Source organism: Pungitius pungitius, chromosome 3 (genome assembly GCF_949316345.1).
Source record: "Pungitius pungitius chromosome 3, fPunPun2.1, whole genome shotgun sequence".
Taxonomy (NCBI): Eukaryota; Metazoa; Chordata; class Actinopteri; order Perciformes; family Gasterosteidae; genus Pungitius; species Pungitius pungitius.
In genome coordinates this window covers 10,016,935-10,038,795 of record NC_084902.1, presented here as the reverse complement: position 1 = coordinate 10,038,795, position 21,861 = coordinate 10,016,935, and the positions used below count along the sequence as shown (strand labels likewise).

General features: G+C 41.5%; 4 protein-coding genes across 5 annotated transcripts; 2 read left to right on the top strand and 2 right to left on the bottom strand.

Moving 5' to 3' along the window:
* Positions 1-83: 83 nt before the first annotated feature.
* Positions 84-3,768, bottom strand: LOC119221987 (low affinity immunoglobulin gamma Fc region receptor III-A-like). Of its 2 annotated transcripts, none has more exons than XM_037478289.2 (6): positions 3,683-3,768; positions 3,549-3,584; positions 3,084-3,374; positions 2,571-2,843; positions 1,722-1,997; positions 84-996 (listed from the first exon to the last, which is right to left on the bottom strand). In XM_037478289.2, the coding sequence occupies exons 1-6, from the start codon at positions 3,705-3,707 to the stop codon at positions 632-634; spliced, it is 1,266 nt and encodes a 421-aa protein (XP_037334186.2). In that variant the 5' UTR covers positions 3,708-3,768; the 3' UTR covers positions 84-631. The 2 variants fall into 2 exon arrangements, with proteins under 2 accessions (XP_037334186.2, XP_037334196.1); XM_037478299.2 differs by having other exon boundaries at positions 874-1,183; positions 3,683-3,745.
* A 644-nt stretch (positions 3,769-4,412) lies between these two features.
* On the bottom strand, positions 4,413-10,092 carry LOC119217520 (rab5 GDP/GTP exchange factor-like). Its single transcript, XM_037471228.2, has 9 exons — positions 9,952-10,092; positions 9,262-9,456; positions 8,973-9,145; positions 8,444-8,619; positions 7,806-7,887; positions 7,553-7,685; positions 7,339-7,430; positions 6,982-7,238; positions 4,413-6,521 (listed from the first exon to the last, which is right to left on the bottom strand). Exons 2-9 carry the CDS (start codon positions 9,435-9,437, stop codon positions 6,111-6,113), a joined length of 1,500 nt encoding a protein of 499 aa, XP_037327125.1. The 5' UTR covers positions 9,438-9,456; positions 9,952-10,092; the 3' UTR covers positions 4,413-6,110.
* Positions 10,093-10,908: 816 nt separating this feature from the next.
* Positions 10,909-15,120, top strand: LOC119217527 (caspase-1-like). The gene is made up of 5 exons (XM_062561645.1): positions 10,909-10,987; positions 13,855-14,136; positions 14,275-14,363; positions 14,521-14,697; positions 14,777-15,120. The coding sequence occupies exons 1-5, from the start codon at positions 10,909-10,911 to the stop codon at positions 15,032-15,034; spliced, it is 885 nt and encodes a 294-aa protein (XP_062417629.1). The 3' UTR covers positions 15,035-15,120.
* A 2,713-nt stretch (positions 15,121-17,833) lies between these two features.
* LOC119217533 (caspase a-like) lies at positions 17,834-21,835 on the top strand. The gene is made up of 8 exons (XM_037471253.2): positions 17,834-17,973; positions 19,548-19,829; positions 19,968-20,056; positions 20,214-20,390; positions 20,467-20,701; positions 20,820-20,963; positions 21,075-21,184; positions 21,287-21,835. Exons 1-8 carry the CDS (start codon positions 17,964-17,966, stop codon positions 21,389-21,391), a joined length of 1,152 nt encoding a protein of 383 aa, XP_037327150.2. The 5' UTR covers positions 17,834-17,963; the 3' UTR covers positions 21,392-21,835.
* Positions 21,836-21,861: the final 26 nt, after the last annotated feature.

Below are 21,861 nucleotides of genomic sequence, written 5' to 3'. Positions count from 1 at the left end.
GAAGCTGAAAATATCCAATCCACAAGTCAAACTCTTACAAAGAGTGTCTTAAACGATATACTTTTGCAAAGTTTATCGTTTAGTTTATTTAGTCTTGCCGATGTGTCCCACCCTCATAAAGAAGTTCCTTCACCGCTTGATACTTTTTGTTCCCCCCCCGTCTTCCATCTCTTTGTTTACTGCTGCCGCACTCTGACATCTACGTGCTGTTAACCCACACTGTCGGATGGCTCAGGCCATCCATCAAATTGCAAAGACAGACATACAAATGTATGACTTATGTGCTGAGTAAATAAAAGATATCACTGCGACCTTTAGATAATAAGACTTTTTATGTAAATCGACTGTCTAAATTTATAAATACTTCTCATAAAAACGGTAAACTGTAATGCTGTACAGTAGTAAAAACAATTCAGTCAAAATAAAATCCGGTAGTACAGAAAACTTCTTTAATTTAAAAAATATGGCAGTAGTTAATGATCTTCAACAGTACTGATTCAGTTAGTTTATACAAGAGGTTAAATTAATATTACACAAAGAATCGTATTAAAAACTTGTACTCAGAGCACAATGGCCCCATACGTATGATTCATTTCAAATACCTATTCATTGGGCAGTTTCTCATTATTTGTCAACGTTCTCCAGACGTGTCGCCTGATTCTTCAGACGTGCTGCCTGATTCTCCAGACGTGTCGCCTGATTCTTCAGACGTGTCGCCTGATTCTTCAGACGTGCTGCCTGATTCTCCAGACGTGTCGCCTGATTCTTCAGACGTGTCGCCTGATTCTTCAGACGTGTCTCCTGATTCCATAGCAGCCACAGTTTGATAAGGAGACGGGACTGCAGATAGGAAAGTGCTTGTTGCTGACTGCTGAGGCTGCAGGGTTGGATATGAGGATTGGATGCTCACTCCAGTTGGGTGAGAAACAGTAGGAGTTACAGTGGATTGGTGAGAGGAGGGTCGGGTTGCAGTTGGTTCAGCAGCAGGAGGCAGGTCTGGGGATGAGATAGGGGGAGCTAAAGGTCATCTATCTCTGCGAGGAGGAGTTAGAATAATCACTTTCTATTGTTGTATTGGTCAGAGGCGAGTTGAGTTAAGAAATTATGCTGCTGTGTCACAAGAAAATTTGGGTTTAAACTCAGTGGCGGCTGGTCCATAGAGGGCATTGGGGCGTGGCCCCACCTTGAGCCACCAAAAAAGAAAAAAAAGATTATATTTTATGGTTTATTAAATAAAAAATATATTTTACAAATAGTCAATATTTTTGTATTTGTGGAAACATGAAATATACCCAGTAATATTTGTAAATTAATTATTATTATTGGACGACAAAGTACAGCCTCTCATACAAGAGTCACGCTCTCCGTGTTACGGAAAAATCGCTACCCAGCTGCGACGCACACAGGACTGCAGTGAGGACACACAACGAGGACATGAATCCAAAATAATTCATTGTAAGAAGTTTTGTGGGGCTTGTGAGTTGGTCTTTCCTTAACCCGCTGATAAATCTGGGAATCTTAATATATATACATGTTCTATTATATTTTATATAAAAAAAACTATTTACCTAAAAGGCAATACTGCGTGTTGGATCCCTCTTCTTTTGTCGCATTGAATCATACTGGGATGTTCACTGAAACTGATTGGCTGGTCCTACCAAAATAAAAATTCCACCAGCCGCCACTGGTCCAGATATATAGTAACATTTACTTCTTAGTACCTGTTACTTGGCCAAAGGATCTGAGTTTGCTCTCCCTGGAGATTCCCAACTGAGGCACCCTGGCCTTGCAGCTATACTGGCCTGGAGTACGATTCACCATGACACTTTTCTCAGAGCTCGCCGTTGCCACTTGCTGTTTATTCTTGTAGAAATAGAAGTGTATTGGGGGGGCGGGAGCACGGGCGTTGTATTGTAGGTGGCAGATGAGCTTCATAAAATGTATTGGAAACAGGTTATTGTCTGCAACAATCTCCAAAAGTGGCTGCGACAGGACCTCTAAAATAGAGCCAAAAGGAAACAAAGTTTACTGACACATTTAAATATGGAAAAAAAAATCTATTAGAATTCGACATTTTGGTAAATTAGTCATTTTCTATTTGAGGGTTAAAAGAGAAAACTGACATCACTCTGGCATCTGTACAAAACATGGTTCACTTTGTTTTTTAATCCATATAATTTACATTTGATTTATTTATTTATACCTTTCAAATGTTCTGTCAGAATGAACAAAACGCTCACATCTGGTTAGTTTAGGTTATTATAAAGACTGGAAACAGCTATTGCATTTTAACAAGAATTTAACAGTCTAAAAAAAATAAACAAAATGGATGCTTGGTTGCATCTCAGCCGCAGGCTGGGAAATAGTCCAGCACATAACACCCACCCCACATCCACAAATGATGTCATTAGAGAATTTACAAAAAGTGTTAATTAGTGGTATTCAGTTTGCAGTGACTGTATGTTTTTTTTTTTAACTTTCTAATTCTTTGCAAGACATTGAATATGTTTTCTTTCAACACATGCAACCACAGGCATAGTCAGCACATGCAATCCAGCACACAAACTCACCTGCGACCTGAACTGAAGCGTCAACTGAAATGGCAGAGTGTGTACGCCCATCTGCGTCCCAGGACGCCCTACAAGAGTAATTCCCTTGGTCCTCGAGGGTCAAGTTGGTCAGGTAGAAATGTGGGTTGAAGCCAATTTGTCTCATAACTTCAACGCCATCTTTGTATAGAATCACCTCGTGAAGTTGGGCTTTGATGAGCAGTTGACAGGTGAGCTTCAAGGTGTCTCCGACGAGGCCAGGAGGTGGTGGAACTTGCAGGATAGCCCACCCTCCTGAACACAGAGGAACGTTAAATTGAACATTTACTGTGTATAGCGTAGCAATGTATTGTATTGATGTTCAAAGTAATAAAACAGGCCAATGGCAGCGTGTTTTACATAAGTATGCAAATAAGCAATGGTCTTTTATACATAATTGGGGCATAATACAATACTTCAAATAGGTTTACGGCATCAAGAGTTCAGTGATTCCTAATCGTCAGTGTTTAAAAGTACTGAAAGATGAGATCTTACCATCAACATTGACCTCCACAGGCAGACTTTTGAGGGTGTGGATGTTTCCAAAATTTGTATTCCTCACACCCTGGCAGTAATATTTCCCACTATCTTTAACCTTGCTTTTCCACAGAACGAGGTGCTCCTGAGTCTGTGGGAGCTGATCAGATCCTCTGAACCACAGGTATTTCCACTCGGAATTATGGACATCAGGAATGCTGCATTTCAGCCTCACACCCTCTCCAGAGAAGATCCTTGAAGCCCCAGACATGAGCTCCACCTCAGCTCTGAACGAGGTCACACTGGGAACTATAAAAACACGTGGGATTGTTGGGATTATTATTATGCTCAATTTGTTTTATTAAATTCACATGGTGTCATCAGTTGATTATAGCAGATGATTTGAAACTGACTAGAGTATGTGTAGAAATGCTTTGTTACGCATACAAGAATTATTTGAAGTTAGGACTATTTGCTACTTACCTTCAGCTGCCACGAGCTGTGGTAGTGTTGAAAGAACTGAAAATGAAAACAAGCTTGTATAAGATAAAGGATAGGTGATAACATTTTAAAAAAAAAAATTGTGAGATATTGAAAAAGAATTAAAGAAAACTCACCAAGGAGGGAAATTAGAGAGTCCATTTTACTAGCTTGTCAGAAACCGTCAGAAACCGAGGCTGAAAGAGATTCTTTTATTCCTGATGGAATAGGGAAGTGAGAAGGATTTTGGAGCTTTGACTCATCACGCAGGATGTCCCCTTTTATAAAAATAACTTTTATTTTTTTCATTCTGAGAAACCGAGAGCATAGTTTTATTGGAACTGAAACTAACACCTTCTTTGGAATTGGATTATTTGAAATACGTATACTCCTATTAAGATACATATTTGAAAAAATGAAAGGAACAAAACACGATACATATTGCAAATAAGGGTTAAATAAATTGGTAATTAAAACCGCTCTTTAATAAGGTGGGACCATTGAATAAACTAAATCATCTATGGAATGGATGGTAATTCTTTTTAAACATTAATAGTTCAAAGTATATACATTCGTTTTAGTGCAAAGTGCTGTCTTTGTATTTAACAGACAGGAAGAACAGTAACCGTAAATTCAAGACAGTCATGAATGATTTGTAATGTAATGAATTTGCATATAGCTTTTCTTTTTTTATTTCTATATGAATTTTAAGTTGTTCTCAGAATCACCTTCCCACCTTATTCTCAGCTCGGCTTTTATTCTCGACAACAGAGCAAATGTGAGTTTACTAATGAATTGACAAACCATGTACTTTTACCAGATCATAAGTCACATAAAACTGCATGAGGAACAGAAACTGCCAACTGCTGTATTTTACATTTTTATTCATCATCAACATCATCATGACAAACCCATGGAGGCATATAGACAAATACTGCCCCAATAACTTAAGACATAAATAAAAGACAGTATTGAGGTACTTTCTCCTATGTGATATAATAGCAAACTGATCATGTTTTAAAATCTTCACCTCATAAATGGCTTCTGCGTACAGGGCAATAAGTTATTCTTAAATGGACAGAAACTGCACACTAACTTTATGTGCTGCAAATAACAATCAAAGAAAATATTAATATTAATCTAGCAACATCGAGCAAGTCTTCAAAACAAAAAAAACCTCCCAAACATTTCTTCGTTACTGCCTATTACAGAGCCTTTCACCCATTATCCTTTTAACTGAATAAAGCCATTAGTTTGTCATGTGTAGTTCTGAAATAAGAGCTTTAAATCAAACTTTAAAAAGTGCTTTAAAATATATAAAATTGGTGAGGTTATGTTAGTAAAGCAACCGGCCTTAGAGGTGATTTATTTATAACTTGTGTTTATGGGAAGCAGCATCCTCTCTGACCTCTTACCTCCTTTTTGCTTTGACAGAGCAAAAAACCCAAATAAATCACCTAAAAACATCTTTCTTGTGATGGCACATGCTTACGATACCCTTAGAATAAGAGATGACATCTTACTATTTGGTCTACAGAATTCACGTAACATGTCTTCAAGCAATATTTTTTCTTCATTAGACTAGAACTGTAAATATTACAGGATTAATGTCTCCTATTGCATCCAAAACAATCAATAACTCTATAGAAAAATAAAATCACTTCTGTACATCCAGACTATGACTGGAGTGAGCGGAAACAAGAACACAGGATCCAGTGACATCACTGGGTCGGCCGAACGAGTTACCGACATTAAGTCCATGCAACACTCGCCCACATTCTCACACACACACGCGCACACACAACTTCCCACATGCACAACCACTGTACACGCATATCTCTTCACTCCCGGATAGTTCTCTGCTGGACGGGGAAATGCACAGTGAACACAGCACAAATAACCAGCATGAGCTTGAGGGTTATTTTAGCGAGCAGAGGTTTCGTACTACTCTGATTTCGCCATTTCCTTTAAGAAAAACATATTTCACTGGACCTTTCCTGTAAAGTCATTCGATGTTTCTTGGGCAGTAACATTTTAGGTGTTTTTTTGAGCACCCACTTTGAATTTGCCATATAAAAGCAGCTTTTTCCTTTTTTATCTGAATAATACAGAAGTAGGTTTCTATAGCACATCCAACCATTTACCACGTTTGCGTAAGCGGTACTACTACAACAAGGGTAAAGAAGTACTGGAAAGGTACTGATGATGCCATTGTGGGAGACCAAAGAAGTGTTTGGGAAGAACTTGGAGTGGTTAGCCTGCTCCTTTTGCATTGAGCTTCATATTCACCGTGCAGACACGAGTGGTTATTGATCGTCGCACCTCACTCTGCAGGAAGAAGTGTTCTAAAAGGCCAAAATGTTCCTTTAATTCAGTAGTTTGGTTTCTGTTCAGTGTAACGCCGGGGGCCTCTTGGACTACGGATGGATGGAACAGAAATGACAGCGAGTGGAAATGTGATCCCTATCGGACGGCTCCTGCGTGGGCATTCGGAGAGCAAAGTTTAACATCAGGGAAAAGGGAAAGTAGCGCAAGTAACGCCTAAATTGCATTTTCCGAGGGGAGTCAGCCAGCGAACACTTGCGGTTGCAGAGGAGGGGGGAGCTGCTCATTCTCAACGTTATCAGAGTCGATGGCCGATGCCGCTGCGGTTGCGGCGGGGTTTGGCGCCTCCGGCGGAAAGCTCTCGAGAACGCTCTGCACCTTCTGCTCCACCTCGTCCGTCCAGTCGATGAGGTCGCTCTCCAGCTGGCGGGCCTTCTCCATCACCTGCTCCTGCCTTTCCCCGAGCCCCTCCAGCAGGTCCACGCGTTGGTGGCCCTGAGCGAGAGCGCCGCTGCCCGGGGGGGCGGAGGAAGCGCCGGTGGCCTGCGGCCGTTGGGGGGACGCCTGGCCCGTCATGTGGAGCTCAAACTCCTCAGAGCTCAGGTTCAGAGACTGACCGTCCAGCTTCTCGATGAAGGCCACAGCACAGCACTGGGGAAAGGAAAGGCGGGGGCGGGTTTTAAATAAAGATGTCCCCTATGGAAGTCATCAGTCTGGGGACTTACAAAGATGCAATAAGGGTTCCGAATCATTTCTAGAGATTCTAGAGAACTTTTTGCCGATGCGCATACAGCAATGCGTTTCCATATGGGGTCATAATGTTCCGTTGTTGTAACTATTTCAGAGGTTTTGGTTAACCGATATGATAAATATGGACAATGAAGGTTGTGGTGCTGTTAAATTCTACTGAATTACTCTGAAAGAAGTGTTTCGGTTATTGAACCTACCCATATTAATATAATTGTGAGGGACCAAAATAATAAAAACACCTGTCAGTATTAAAACCACACAATTTGACAGCAACACGACTTCATCAAAATTGTGGAAATATGAACACCTGGAGACACAGACACTAAACCACAGAAAGGCGAGCATCAATTCACTTGCTCACCACATTAGTGAAGTAGTACCCGTCCTCTCCGGTCATGAGTCTGCTGGGGTTGCTGTAGCGGGTGATGTACTGGATGTTGGACTGAAGTCGCGGGGGGTTCGCTTTGAGCACAATGTAGATGAGCGTCGGCAGGAAGTCGTCTGCGGACGCCGCCTCCTTTTTGGTCACTTTGATGGCGTTGAAGATGTGCTTGCTGCAACGAGTGATGCACGCCAGCTTCTCTTTGGGCACGCACTTTGAATCCATTTCAATCACATCTGAAATCATGCAGAGATTGGAAAAAGGCGTTAATTTATCCAAAAGTCTTACACTGGATCTCCACAGCAAAGATGACGAGGTGATGATAATGAGACCGACCTGTGATGGCTTTGACTACACTGTCTGACACCTCAGCGATCTCCTCATCCACGGGAACACACAACATCTCGATGGTGACCCAGTGCAAGGCTCTGTGAAGGATCACAACGATTACAATGTGAGGAATTCCCAGCTGAAGTTCTTGTACCTACAATTGTGTTCTCTCTGGCTCATGGAAAGATATTCATTGTTTTTGTTACTTTTGTTTGCTAACCTAATTCTCTTCTGAATGGCCAGGTCTTTCTTCTCATCGTCTGTGGTCTCAGGGCAGAAAACCTCCTTGTAGAGACGAGTCATCATGTACTTTTCTACTTGATCCATAACGCTCTCGACGTGTTCTGAGGAACCTAGGAACAGAAGCACAAAGACCAAAAAGGTACACAGAGAAAAGACTTGACACATTGAATGAATCATTTTTGGGGTCTTCCTTCGTCGTAGTTTTCTGAAGAGTGGGAGTCAAGCGGTACCTTTGAACTGGGTGTGGAGGCGATCCGAGAGGTTCTGGTAGAAGTCCTGCACACACTCTGACAGTTCATCAGCAGCCATGTCCTGAGCAAGAAAAAGACACAGACGACATTCAATTTTAAAAAATACAAAGTCAAGCCCAAATATGAGGGTTGAGATATTAAGCGTCCTTCTGACAAATGTTATCTGTTTGAATGTAGCAACTACTTGACCATTTCATATATCGAACAACGATGTCTGCTACAATGACCGAGTGAGCATATTCCCCATTATATATATTTACAAAAAACAGTTTCCTCTTGAGACAAGAATGTGCGACAGAAAATTCAAGAAGGAGCAACAATTAAATCTCCTTTTATTCAGTGATTGTTATGTCATAACAGAGAAGTGTTTAGCAATACATACAACAGAGGTGTTATTGACCACTATAACAAATGGACAGTGGTGAAAAGTACATTGATGGTGCAATCACCATGACTTCAGAAACCGTCCGGTAATGGGGCAATCTTAAAACAAACCAAAAAAGGGATATAAGAGTGAAATGTATTGACAGGTTGTCTAGATTCAGCTAGTTGTCCAGAAGAATTAAAAAGTTCTTGCAAACTCAATCTACCCAGAAAACAAATCCACTTCAGCTCACCCGCTTATAGACCATGCTCTCAGTGAAGGCCCGGCACTGTTTGAAGATCTCCCTCCCGGACTTTAGAGGCTTGAGAAAATCAATGAACTCTCGCGTTGCGTGGTCACTGTCCACAGAGGAATGTCGGCTTGCGGAGGAACTGGGGCTCGGGCTGGACTGAGCCTCCAAAGAAGCATCTGGAGGAAGACATTCAATGTCACTTTAATCGAGGCGTCAAACACTTAAATATCACTTAGGGTATTTGAACTGAAATAAGATATTTAAACCATGACCGTATGTAGGTTATCAAACTACAAATCTAGATAGATCTAGTTTGTTTGGACAGAAACCATGATCAGCTAACATTTTGGACACTGGTTTTGTTTCTTACTATTTTTCCAAGTAAGCAGGAGATCAAAACCAGTTGGGGCTGACAGTATGGATAAAATTATACCTACCTTTTAATAAAGAGCAGCATTACAGACTATAAATGTATTAATAAAGAACGGTTAATTACTTTCATCTCATTATTATTTGCAATAGTATGTACCTTTTTTTAATGGTGTTTTGCTGGAAGGAATAAAAAACTTTGTGACGGTGTTGACTTTGCTGGACTTTTCCTTTGTTTTTCTTTCCTCAAACTTGCTGAAGGGTGTAATGGTAGGCTGCAATTGGGTCTTCTTATGTCTGCTTGCATAGGCCTCCTCTTCCTCTTTCTGCAGCCTGGCGAGGGACAGCACACATATGCATGAGCAAACCAACGGAATGACAAAAAGAACCAGAGACATGGCATTTCCCTTTTTTTCTAGCGAGACACGGCGCAGAGGAAACAGACAAACCTCTCAGCAAGTGCCCAATCCTCTTGAATCTGTTTTTGCTTTTCTTTCTGGTTTTCCTCTCGCCAGCACTTGGAGCATAGGCCTTGCCAACCGGTGTTGCCATAAAACCCACATCCTTTAGTGCAGAGCAGCTCTGATTGGTCCAGATGGATCCCACGCCGCTGGCTCATCATCATTCAACTAAAGTTAGGAGGACTGTGCGGGCCACCAGGAGACAGGAAACACAAAATCAGTCGACCAGAAATGAATCGATCGTAACCGACACCGGTCCGGCTGCTCATTAATAATTCCTTAGCTTTGCCATTCAAGATCCTAAACCAGATTTCTGCAGCGTTGTCTCGTAACTTAGCTGACGTCGTTGTTTTAGCTAACGTTAGCTCAATGCTAGCGTAGTGGTTTACAACTCGTGACGTCGGGGGTCGTTACCGAGGCGACAGCGGAACGTCTCTCCCACGGACACATCATCCCGAAACACTATTGCCGCAACGTTTGACTACCTTTGTTCGAACGGCAAATTTGACGCAAAAACGAGATGTCAACAAGCTAATTGTACACCCGAATGAGCCATTGTCGTTTACCCGAGCTAACTTAATTATGCAGCTAATCGTGCTAGCTTAGGTAGCGACCTGAATCAACGCCATGTCATTGAAGATGTTGCAGATTAGATGCATGAATTGTGTGACAACATACACTCTCATTCGCAAAGTCAAAAGGGCATCGAGTAACGTTATCCTCGCTCCTGCTCCAGTCCACTGTTGGTGGATGTTTACATTAGCCGAGCTTCTAGCTTTGTCCTACAGCCATTTTGTCTGTGAGCGCATTCTTCTTTATGTTTTCCCATGTAGCGCTGGTTACAAATGTAGCTCAGTTGTTGCCCCCTAGCGGTGATGTTGGCTTATTGCAAATACTCGTTCAAATGAAAAATATTCCACAAATCCATACTGCAATTGTGAATACAACATCAGGAATCAAGAAACGTTTATTGCCATTATATGTGAGACATACATGGAATTTGACTTGGCGGTTGGTGCATGACGGAAGACAGTACAATAATGGACAACGTAGTGCAGCAATATGATAAACATAAAATAAAAATATAATAAAATATATGCTATGGGTTAGTACGCTAAAGCAATGGGTTAGTAAGTTGAGAATAAAAATAAAATAAAAAATAAAGTGCACCAGCTAAACAGAAAGTGACAAGTGAAAGTGACAAAGTGAATGTAGAATGAGAGTCAGGGGGCCCCGGCTCTGTTGATGAGCCCGACTGCAGGGAAGAAACTGTTCGTGTGGCGGGAGGTCTTAGTCCTGATGGACCTCAGCCTCCTGCCGGATGGAAGGGGCACAAACAGTTTATGTCCAGGGTGAGAGGGGTCGGCTGCAATCTTTCTAGCCTGCTTCAATGTCCTGGAAGCGAACAAGTCCTGGAGAAACGGAAGATTGCAGCCAATTACCTTCTCTGCAAAGCGGATGACACGTTGCAACCTGCCCTTGTCCTTGGCTGTGGCTGCAGCGTACCATGCGGTGATGGAGGAGCAGAGGATAGACTCCATGATGGCCGTGTAGAAGTGCACCATCATCGTCTTTGGCAGGTTGAATTTCTTCAGCTGCCTCAGGAAGAACAACCTCTGCTGAGCCTTTTTGGTGATGGAGCTGAAGTTCCTGGGTGGTGATGGAGCCCAGGAAACGGAAAGAGTCCACACTGGTGACGGGGGAGTCACACAGGGTGAGGGGGGCAGGTGGGGCTGCGTTCTTCCTGAAGTCCACAACCATCTCCACAGTCTTCAGGGCGTTGAGCTCCAGGTTGTTCTGGCTGCATCACGTCACCAGGTGGTCAGACTCCCACCTGTAGGCGGACTCATCCCCACCAGAGATCAATCAGATGAGGGTGGTGTCATCCGCACACTTCAGGAGCTTGACGGACTGGTGACCGGAGGTGCAGCTGTTGGTGTACAGGGAGAAGAGCAGAGGGGAAAGAACGCCGCCTCGGGGAGAACCGGTGCTGATGGACCAAGAGGCAGAGACGTGTTTCCCCAGCTTCACGTGCTGCTTCCTGTCGGACAGGAAGTCAATGATCCACTTGCAGGTGGAGTCGGGCACGTGCAGCTGAGAGAGTTTGTCCTGCAGCAGAGACGGGATGATGGTGTTGAAGGCTGTTGTGGTGTTAGAGGAAACATCTCTTACTGTGCTTTTACGGTGTGGCAACATCGTTGAGTCATTTTAGACATTGTTTTTATATTGAGTTGGCAAACTGTGGCGCACCACCTCAATGAGGAACATCCCTTCCTCAACTTAAAATATATATATATTTTTAAGTTGTGTTGAAACAGTTGGCAATAGTGTGAGTAATGAGTTCTATGGTTACACTGTGCAACAACGTAATAAATGCAGCACACGCGTATGTATCATCATCTCAGCCGTTTCCCGGCAAAATTCTAAGTCCCGCCTCTCTATGGAATCGTCAGAGCCAATGGAATCGACCCACGTGGGATAGACTGCCCGCTTTCCTGGCCAGTAAAAGGAGGAAACGTGTAGAGTAAAGATGCTCCGCTCTGAGGGTGAAGCCCAAAAGTGCCCCCCCCTTCCCATGAAAACATAACGGAAGGTTTTGAAAGAGACACACCACACACACGCTAAGCGTTTAGCATTCTAACCCTCCCGGGAATCATGCATTCTTGCATGCAGACTTACCTTCATTTACTAACGTGGGAGTGGACTATTTTGGGCCCATTGAGGTAAAACAAGGACGTTCTTATGTGAAACGTTATGGGGTTATCTTTACATGCATGGCCAGCAGGGCAATTCATTTAGAAGTGGCACACTCGTTAGACACAGACTCCTGCATCAGTGCTATTCGTCGATTCATATGCCAAAGAGGACCGGCGGCACACTTTCGCTCAGACAACAGCACAAATTTCACAGGTGCAGAAAAGGAACTAAAAAGAGCAATTGCAGAATTAAACCGGTCAATTGAGAAGGCTTTAAATCATGACAACATCAAGTGGACGTTCAACCCACCTGCAGCTTCCCATCATGGCGATGCTTGGGAAAGCATGATCAGACTGGTCAGGAAGGTCTTGGTATCTGTTTTACATCTACAGACTTTAACTGATGAAACCTTAGTCACAGTCTTATGCGAAGCTGAAGCAATCTTGAATGACCGACCAATTACGAGAGTTTCTGAGGATCCCAATGATTTAGAGCCACTGACACCTTATCATCTTCTTACTTTGAAAAGAAAACCAGTTTTGCCTCCATGTCTGTTTGATCAAAAGGACCAGTACGTAAGACGAAGATGGAAACAGGCTCAGTATCTTCAGATTTGTCAGATTCAGATTTGTTCTGGAAAAGGTGGACAAAAGAGTATCTTGCTACTCTACAGTAAAGACAAAAGTGGAACAACGTAATCTTACGGCAGGAGATATTGTTTTGATTGCAGATGCTACAGCACCACGAAATTCTTGAATGATTGGAAGGATTATTAAATCCAGACAAATCAGGCATAGTCAGATCTGTGCAAATCAAAACCAAAACAAATGTAATTGAAAGACCAGTGACAAAACTAGGACTATTGGTAGAGCAGTCAATGTAAAAGTAAAACAAATACACCAAAAGAGGGGTTGATTTTTATTGCAAACGTTGTTTTTTGTTGTATGAATGTCTCCATACATGAATGTTTATAATTGTCATGTCTTGAAGTGCAATGAACAATTAGGGGCCGGTTGTGTTGGAGCCATTCTGAGTACTGCAATGGGATGGCGCTGTTTCTGCCACAAGCCTATTTAACACTTAGGTTAATTAAACAACTTAAATGTGCGCCAACAATGTGATTCGAGTGCTTTGTGTTTGTTTTGGTTGGCGATTAGTGCCTTTAAGGCTAAAAGCCCCATTACCGTAACACCCCCAGTAGAAGTGCTTTTTTTATAATGGGGTCCACATGACCGCCGTTAAAAGCGTTGCGTTACCACGCTTTCCTAAAGAGACCCTCAAATCTTCATAGAAATGAATAAACGAAAAGGTCTTCTACATTCTCTGATAGAAGATTATGAAAGTATAACACATACTTCTCGCTAGAAATGCCATCCAAATGCATCCAAATGCTGATGCTTTCGTAAAATATTGTTTTTTACAGATAATATGCCGACAGTCCGCCATGTTTTTTTTTTGCTAAAGGGAAACTTGATGGTCATGTGACCTATTTGCAAGGCAATGTAAATGAATTGGCTGAAAAAACGTGTCCTCGTAACGTCATAAGACCACGTTTTTTCTTGTAGACCAACGTAGCTATTACACGTTTTTTTTTGGAGACTGGGTTGCGCATCAGGGACCAACGGGTTGTTAATGTGTCCCTAAGCATGACACCAAACCCTCACTGTTTCCACCGAGAATAACTAGGTCGCTTTGGGTAATGGCGTCAGCTAAATGACATGAAATGTTATAATGTTGAGTTTTTGGACACTATATTAATCATAATTTTGAGAAGATGTATTTTGTGTTGGTGGATTGTATTAACGTAGAATCCCAAGTGTATTTATTGTACCTTCTATTAACCTTTGAGTTTTGTGATTTCTTGTGCTTCATATCACCACTCAGCTAAGCTTCAGAATGCGAGGAGGAAGTTTGTGGAAAAGGCAGATAAAGAACTGATTCAGCAGCTACTGGACGACCTCTTAGACGACGGCGTCGTGAATGATGGCCAGAAAGACTCGATATTGGAGGACAACAGTACGACGGCAGACAGAGCGCGCGATCTCATCGACGTGGTGAAGAAAAAAGGAGACAAAGCTAGCGAAATATTCATCACGCACCTTGAGGTCAGAGACAAGGTTCTCTGCACTGAACTGGGTCTTTCCTCTGCTCAACCTGCTCAGCTGGGTGAGCTTGTTTATTTCAGCTATAGCAGCACCTTCACCTATTTTGATTCCAAATAACACAAGTCTTTGACACTATCATTTGATAGAGGTGTATTACATACTAAGAAACCGGTTTTAAACAAATGTTTTACTGTTCCAGCTGCGGAGCCGAAGGTGGAGCAGAAGTGGTCAACCAAACTCATTCCTACCACCGAGGATTTCTGGAGGGAGGAACTGAATAATAGAGATGTCAGTCACTTCATAAAAAACATATCAGGAGTATCAAATAGGTTCCTGTGTATCTTAGTTTCTCATCACCGTGACAGCAAGGTCTTGTCTGTCTGCTTCATTTCCAGACAAATTATACATTTTGTTTTACTTAACTCCCCTCAAATCTGTTTTTCAGATTTACCCTACAGACAGAAATGCCAGAAGCAACCGTGTGGCCCTGCTAATCACCAATATCAACTTTACTGATGAGAAAAAAAACAGAAATGGAGCCGATAAGGATGAGCAGAACATGGAGAATCTGATGATGGGACTGGGATACAAGGTGGTGAAACACCGTGACCTCACAGCAAAGGTACGCTAATAGAAGGGGGGGAAAAAAAACATAAAATGTATGTTCGATCACTTAAATTTTCCTTTTTGTAATGTCACAGGCAATCGATGATGCTTTAAAGGAGTTCTCTAAACACCCCAACCTCAAAGAGACGGACAGCGTGTTGGTGGTTTTGATGTCACACGGGAAACGGGGCCGTGTCCTCGGTGTGGACTGGACGACTGAAAGACCAGATGAGTTCCCTATCGACAACATCTACAAACACTTGGGCCCAGAGAATTGTCCAGCGCTGCTGAACAAACCCAAGATCATCATCATCCAGGCCTGCAGAGGGGGTGACGCTCTCTATTCTGACTGATCATCAAACATCAATATGAATGAATGTGGGAGGCTGCTAAGTTCCCGTTGGTTGTCTAAGTGCACTGTATTAAAGGTGTGCCACATGTTTTTCAGGGGAGAAAAGAGAAGTGCTTGTTAGAGATGGTGCTTGTCCAGATTCGGTCACTGATGATGTTGGTGGTTGGCAACTCGTAAACAGAGAAAAAGACTTCACTTCTCTACTGTCGTGCACACCTGGTCAGTTCATTTGAATGTCATTAGATCTCATTTAATAGCTCATAGTACAATGAAGAATTATGTCGATAATCTTTATTGAAATCAGCTAAAAATAGTTACCTTATTTAAAAAAACAAAATGTATTAACTGTTTCTGTATGTTTTTCCTCCAGATACAGTCTCATACAGAAGTACAGTTCATGGGTCTGTTCTCATCCTGTATATTGTGCAGGTATTTAACACCTTCGCACAAAAGGATCACATTGAGGAACTTTTCAGAAATGTAAGTGAAACGAAATATTAGTTAATGACAGAAAAACACCAGAAAGCAAGCAGCAATGATACACACGTTTCTTTTAACCACACAGGTCATGCAATGCTTTGAAGAGAAATACAAACACCAAATGCCGACCAAAGACAGATGCACTCTGACAAAGCACTTCTACTTCTTTCCAGGCCTCTGAGGCAGGAGTCACTTCTTTCATTTTAAGAGGCTTGTAGCCACTTTTCAAATTATTTGAGCAATTGAGATAATATCTTGTGAATGGAAATTATTTGTTATTTTAATGAATGGACCACAGGCTTTGGGACCAAAGAACAGAGAAAAGAGATGCAAAACTATTTAAAAGAGATCTAAAATGACTCAAAAAAGAGCAACAAATTGAATACAAAGACTTAAAACTTCTGAGACTGTTTTATGTCTGTGTCCAGGGGGCATCCACAATCAGCTAATATGATAATAAACAATTACTTTTTTAAATATACAAATAACAATATGTTAGCCATTGAATCAATTGGGCATTTTCATCAACTTGTATTAAACTGGTTGCTTACTGGTTGTTATGAAAATAGTCAACAGGATATTGAATGATGCAAGTTCTTTCAACAAATCTTTAAATATCTTTCTGGAAATGTATGAAATCCATTATTCATTTTCTATATGGCCGAGAGCCCACGTTGTTGAGAGGTTAGCACGATATGCAAAATTGCTAATGTTGTTTGACCTTTTAAGGACGAAGAACTATTAAGGGTTTAGGATAGAAAAAGGGGGACACATGAAGCTAAAGTGTTTTAACCTTGCAGGTAAGACCAAAATCTTTTTGATAATATTATTAACCATATTATGGAGTACATATAAAATAAATCCTCTGTAGTTTTACCTAGGCTTAACCTAGGCATTATAAGAGGTATACTGTATACTGCACTGTATGTGCAGGTGTTCTTTGTTTTTCTAATTTAATATGTGCATGTCATTTAAAACTGTAAAATACAAAATATATATGGTGTTGAGATATGTTTGTGGTATTTTATGGCAGAAGTGACAGCAGTTTTGCGAGGGGATATGATGCCTAAGTGCAGGTGGACACTTGATGTGGGTGATTTATGGCCTCAGAGGCCATGAAGGGGATTTTTCTCTTCTCCGTGGTTTTTGGGCGGCTTTCCTGAATCCCCGGACTTTCTGGTATTATAAAAGGGACAGTTCGATTGGAAAACATAAGTTGATTTTGGCGGTGGCTTTTTGCTGGACGGTGAAAGAGAGGCTAAATATTAAAATCTCAGTTTTTTTTCTATATTCTCAACACTTTTTTCTCGACCTTTTATTATCCCCTTTTCTCCGTAACTTGTTATAATCTGAATTTTTGTTCTGAAGTAAATAAAACCGAGTTTGCTCTGAGCCTTTTAAGATTTTTGATAAATGTCCTCATTAAGACCAAGCACCATCCGGCAAGGGGGACGAGCAGCGGACTCCGGTGAGCCCCTGGGTCAGGCTGAGGTGACTCCACTCCGGACACTTGCACCCACTCACACTTCATAACACACGGGGCGGGACAGAGGCGTCTTCGCGAGCTCCGCTCCAGGCCGGGCAGGTCCCATGTAGCTTGGAGAAGATGTACAGTGGTTTGCTTTTAGCGGAGTCTAAAATGATCTTTTGGACTCCATCTATTTTCGAGTTGAATATAGTTTTGACTCAACTCTATACTTTCTTTTTTTAATAAAATATTTATTTTCAAGCTTCACTAATATATATTGTTTGATGTTCACTGTATTATATTTTTCGGATGCAGATTTACATTTTCAGATACAAAACTTATGTTTTCACCTTCAGACTTCTGACGCTGATGTGGCGTGAAGGGGCGGGGCATCAAGTGGGAGGGGCGTGTCACCATGATTGACAGCTTAACAAATAAGGCCAAGGACGTATTCGGACATCCCAGTTCAATAGCTCGTCAGAGAAGCGTTTTTAAAACACAAACTACACCTCTCTGTAACCATGGTGATGTCGCTTTGCAGACGGCCGCTGCACACAGGCAGCTGCACATTAAGATCAATGGGATTGGTCCAGCTCGCAGACCAGTCTGTGACAATAAAAAGATGGTTAATTGGGGTTGTAGCTAGTTGACTACATCAATTATGTAAAAAAAAAGTATAATGTTCTAAAATAAGTACAAGATTTCCCTTTTACAAATATACATCATTAAATGCTGCATGTTGAAAACCCCACCCTGCACCGAGCTGTATTCATGACACAGATAATGTTGTAGGATTAATGCACAAGCAAGTTTCGTATGTGTACAGAAAGAAGCGCACGTAGCCATAATAGAAGAAAGTTGGCTAAAGCAGGAAACAGGAAACTTCAACCAGCAGGCCGCGCCCCCACGTTTTGTACCACTGCTGCTTGATAAAGACTCGCAGACCTTCGGGGAAACACATCTGTAATAACAAGTGCGAGAGATGGCAGCAGGTAAGAGGTCGAGCTCTAAACGCTGTTTACAGGTGAACGCTACTCTGATGCGCGCGCGGAATACTCGTTAATCGAGCCGTATTTAATGTAAGCGGTAATGAGCGTTTAGAAGTAAGACATTTTATGTCTGTCGGAAGAACTGTTCGTTCTGCTGTTGTTTGCCACGTTTTAGTTTCACTTTGCCCGCCTGATTAAGTGCATTCAACTGACACTTCAACAGAGGTTAAACTAATTGCCGTCCACTTAACAATTACTAATGATTATTCATTCATTTGTGGTGGAAAAGTATATTTAAGTTTTCGGCAGATCACGTTCGGTCAGGAGAGTTTTTTCTTTTTCTCCACAAAAAAGAAGCTGCACAAACCAGGCAGTCCACAAAACATAGTTACTCATTACACACACTATCGCCAACTGTTTCAACACATCTTTATATATATATATATATATATATATATATATATATATATATATATATATACACACAAAAGGAGATTTATGGTTACACTGTGCAACAACGTAATAAATACAACGTCAGGGACCAAAGGGTTGTTAATGTGTCCCTAAGCATGACACCAAACCCTCACTGCTTCCTCAGAGAATAACTGTAAGTCGCTTTGGATAATGGCGTCACCTATATTCAGGGTTCGAAATGACTTAGGACTCTTTGGGGGGTCCCCTAAAATGTAACTATAAAAAATACTGAAGACTACCTTGCTACACTATATACAGCAGGGAAAATTACATATTGACATATTTTGAAGGTGGGATAATGGTCTTGGGATGTGGTTGTGATGTAGTGCTCACTTATACAATCGTGAACGCTGTAATGGATTTGTGATGCGTTTTGTAGATTTTCAGCAACATGTTTGTGAACGTGCTGCTGTTAGCTGGCAGTTTGGCTTCATTCACATACAGCAAGAAACGTTGACAAACGCACTCTTCTAATCATTGCGTTACACTGGGTATCTAAGTTAGTTAATGCAACTTTTGATATAGGAACACCAACTCCAAATGCATTACTATAATATGCAATTATTATGGAGATATAAACATAATCGAAGCACTTTTTTCATGTGGGATTTCACTTTGTGAGGCTTCGTTCAACAGTAACCTACGTGTCTGCGCCATAGACCACGACATCAATCTGTGATGCTATTAGCTGCCCTGATTGCTGCCCAATCACGCAAGGAAATAAATTCATTATTGTTATGAATATAAAACGTCACTAAAGACCTTTTCACAATCATTTTTAATGTTAAAAATATTAGTCGGGGACCCCCCAAAATCTAAAAATAAATTCTTATAGGGGGTCCCTAATGACTTATAGGGGGTCCGGGACCCCCCCAGACGCCCCTCATCTCGAACCCTGCCTAAATTACATGTAATGTAATGTTATAATCTTGAGTTTTTTGTCAAAACCGTTTTTTGGAGTTGTTGATCTACATGAATCATAATTTTGAGAAGATGTATTTTGTGTTGGTGGATTGTATTAACGTAGAATCCCAAGTGTATTTATTGTACCTTCTATTAACCTTTGAGTTTTGTGATTTCTTGTGCTTCATATCACCACTCAGCTAAGCTTCAGAATGCGAGGAGGAAGTTTGTGGAAAAGGCCGGGAAAGAACTGATTAAGCAGCTACTGGACGACCTCTTAGACGACGGCGTCGTGAATGATGGCCAGAAAGACTCCATATTGGAGGACAACAGTACGACGGCAGACAGAGCGCGCGATCTCATCGACGTGGTGAAGAAAAAAGGAGACAAAGCTAGCGAAATATTCATCACGCACCTTGAGGTCAGAGACAAGGTTCTCTGCACTGAACTGGGTCTTTCCTCTGCTCAACCTGCTCAGCTGGGTGAGCTTGTTTATTTCAGCTATAGCAGCACCTTCACGTATTTTGATTCCAAATAACACAAGTCTTTGACACTATCATTTGATAGAGGTGTATTACATACTAAGAACACGGTTTTAAACAAATGTTTTACTGTTCCAGCTGCGGAGCCGAAGGTGGAGCAGAAGTGGTCAACCAAACTCATTCCTACCACCGAGGATTTCTGGAGGGAGGAACTGAATAATAGAGATGTCAGTCACTTCATAAAAAACATATCAGGAGTATCAAATAGGTTCCTGTGTATCTTAGTTTCTCATCACCGTGACAGCAAGGTCTTGTCTGTCTGCTTTATTTCCAGACAAATTATACATTTTGTTTTACTTAACTCCCCTCAAATCGGTTTTTCAGATTTACCCGTCAGACAGAAATGCCATAAGCAACCGTGTGGCCCTGCTAATCACCAATATCAACTTTACTGATGAGAAAAAAAACAGAAATGGAGCCGATAAGGATGAGCAGAACATGGAGAATCTGATGATGGGACTGGGATACAAGGTGGTGAAACACCGTGACCTCACAGCAAAGGTACGCTAATAGAAGGGGGAAAAAAACATAAAATGTATGTTCGATCACTTAAGTTTTCCTTTTTGTAATGTCACAGGCAATCGATGATGCTTTAAAGCAGTTCTCTAAACACCCCTACCTCAAAGAGACGGACAGCGTGTTTGTGGTTTTGATGTCACATGGGAAACGGGGCCGTGTCCTCGGTGTGGACTGCACGACTGAAAGACCAGATGAGTTCCCTATCGACAACATCTACAAACACTTGGGCCCAGAGAATTGTCCAGCGCTGCTGAACAAACCCAAGATCATCATCATCCAGGCCTGCAGAGGGGGTGACGCTCTCTATTCTGACTGATCATCAAACATCAATATGAATGAATGTAGGAGGCTGCTAAGTTCCCGTTGGTTGTCTAAGTGCACTGTATTAAAGGTGTGCCACATGTGTTTCAGGGGAGAAAGGAGCAGCGCTTGTTAGAGATGGTGCTTGTCCAGCGTTGGTCACTGATGATGCTGATGAAGAATACATTGAGGATGATAATTTGCATGTTGTGATCAAAGAAAAAGACTTCAGTTCTCTTCTATCGTGCACCCCTGGTTAGTTCATTTGAATGTTATTAGATCTTATTTAATAGCTCATAACACAATGAAGAATGTTATTAATAATCTGCATTGAAGTTAGCATGTTTCTGTATGTTTTTCTTCCAGATGCAGTCTCATACAGAGATACAATTGATGGGTCTTTTCTCATCAAGTATATTGTTGAGGTATTTAACACCTTTGCACATAAGGATCACATCGAGGAACTTTTCAGGAGAGTAAGTGGAAAGAAATATTAGTTATTAACTCATAGTTAATGACACGAACACGCCACATAGCGAGCAGCAATGATGATTTTCACGTTTCTTTCAACCACACAGGTCAAGCTACGCTTTGAGGACTTTTGCCCGGGAAACAAAAGACAGATGCCGTCCACAAACAGAAGCACTATGACAAAGCACTTCTACTTCTTTCCAGGCCTCTGAGGCAGAAGTCACTTCCTTCATTCTAAGACGGGCTTGTAGCCACTCAATTCAGATAGTACTTTGTGAATGGATACAAATTATTTGTGATGTACTAAATGCTCCCCGTTTTGGGACCAGAGGACAGAGAAAAGAGTTATTGTCTATAATGCATTCACTTCGTTTAACATACAAATGTAATATCTACTATCTAACATCACACAAACTACAATTCTACATTAAACATTGCTACATGTAACATACTTCTCACCGCTAGGGGTGCACATCTTAAATTCCTAACACTCCAGATGCAGTCTCATACAGAAGTACCAGGTCTGTGTACTTTACTCTGATTTTGTATGTTTTTTATTCTATTTACAGTTTTATACTATCTGGACCTTGAATTTGAAATAAAAGTTTGATTGATTGACACCAGATATGTCAGAAATGTTTGCTTTTGTTGACATATTATGCTTTTTTACTCAGTGTGAGAC

What these genes read in the sequence shown, in the direction of transcription:
- LOC119221987 (XM_037478289.2), bottom strand. Translation starts at nt 3,707, where the DNA reads ATGGACTCTCTAATTTCCCTCCTTG. An exon ending in ACAGCTCGTGGCAGCTGAAG is followed by an intron (nt 3,375 to 3,548) that starts GTAAGTAGCAAA and finishes GTGTTTTTATAG; the next exon opens with TTCCCAGTGTGACCTCGTTC. An exon ending in ATCCTTTGGCCAAGTAACAG is followed by an intron (nt 997 to 1,721) that starts GTACTAAGAAGT and finishes TCTCATCCCCAG; the next exon opens with ACCTGCCTCCTGCTGCTGAA.
- LOC119217520 (XM_037471228.2), bottom strand. Translation starts at nt 9,437, where the DNA reads ATGATGATGAGCCAGCGGCGTGGGATCCATCTGGACCAATCAGAGCTG. An exon ending in CCTCCACACCCAGTTCAAAG is followed by an intron (nt 7,686 to 7,805) that starts GTACCGCTTGAC and finishes TTCTGTTCCTAG; the next exon opens with GTTCCTCAGAACACGTCGAG. An exon ending in GGTACTACTTCACTAATGTG is followed by an intron (nt 6,522 to 6,981) that starts GTGAGCAAGTGA and finishes TCCTTTCCCCAG; the next exon opens with TGCTGTGCTGTGGCCTTCAT.
- LOC119217527 (XM_062561645.1), top strand. Translation starts at nt 10,909, where the DNA reads ATGGAGCTGAAGTTCCTGGGTGGTGATGGAGCCCAGGAAACGGAAAGA. An exon ending in AGGAACTGAATAATAGAGAT is followed by an intron (nt 14,364 to 14,520) that starts GTCAGTCACTTC and finishes TCTGTTTTTCAG; the next exon opens with ATTTACCCTACAGACAGAAA. An exon ending in ACCGTGACCTCACAGCAAAG is followed by an intron (nt 14,698 to 14,776) that starts GTACGCTAATAG and finishes GTAATGTCACAG; the next exon opens with GCAATCGATGATGCTTTAAA.
- LOC119217533 (XM_037471253.2), top strand. An exon ending in TCTTCTATCGTGCACCCCTG is followed by an intron (nt 20,964 to 21,074) that starts GTTAGTTCATTT and finishes TTTTTCTTCCAG; the next exon opens with ATGCAGTCTCATACAGAGAT. An exon ending in TCGAGGAACTTTTCAGGAGA is followed by an intron (nt 21,185 to 21,286) that starts GTAAGTGGAAAG and finishes TCAACCACACAG; the next exon opens with GTCAAGCTACGCTTTGAGGA.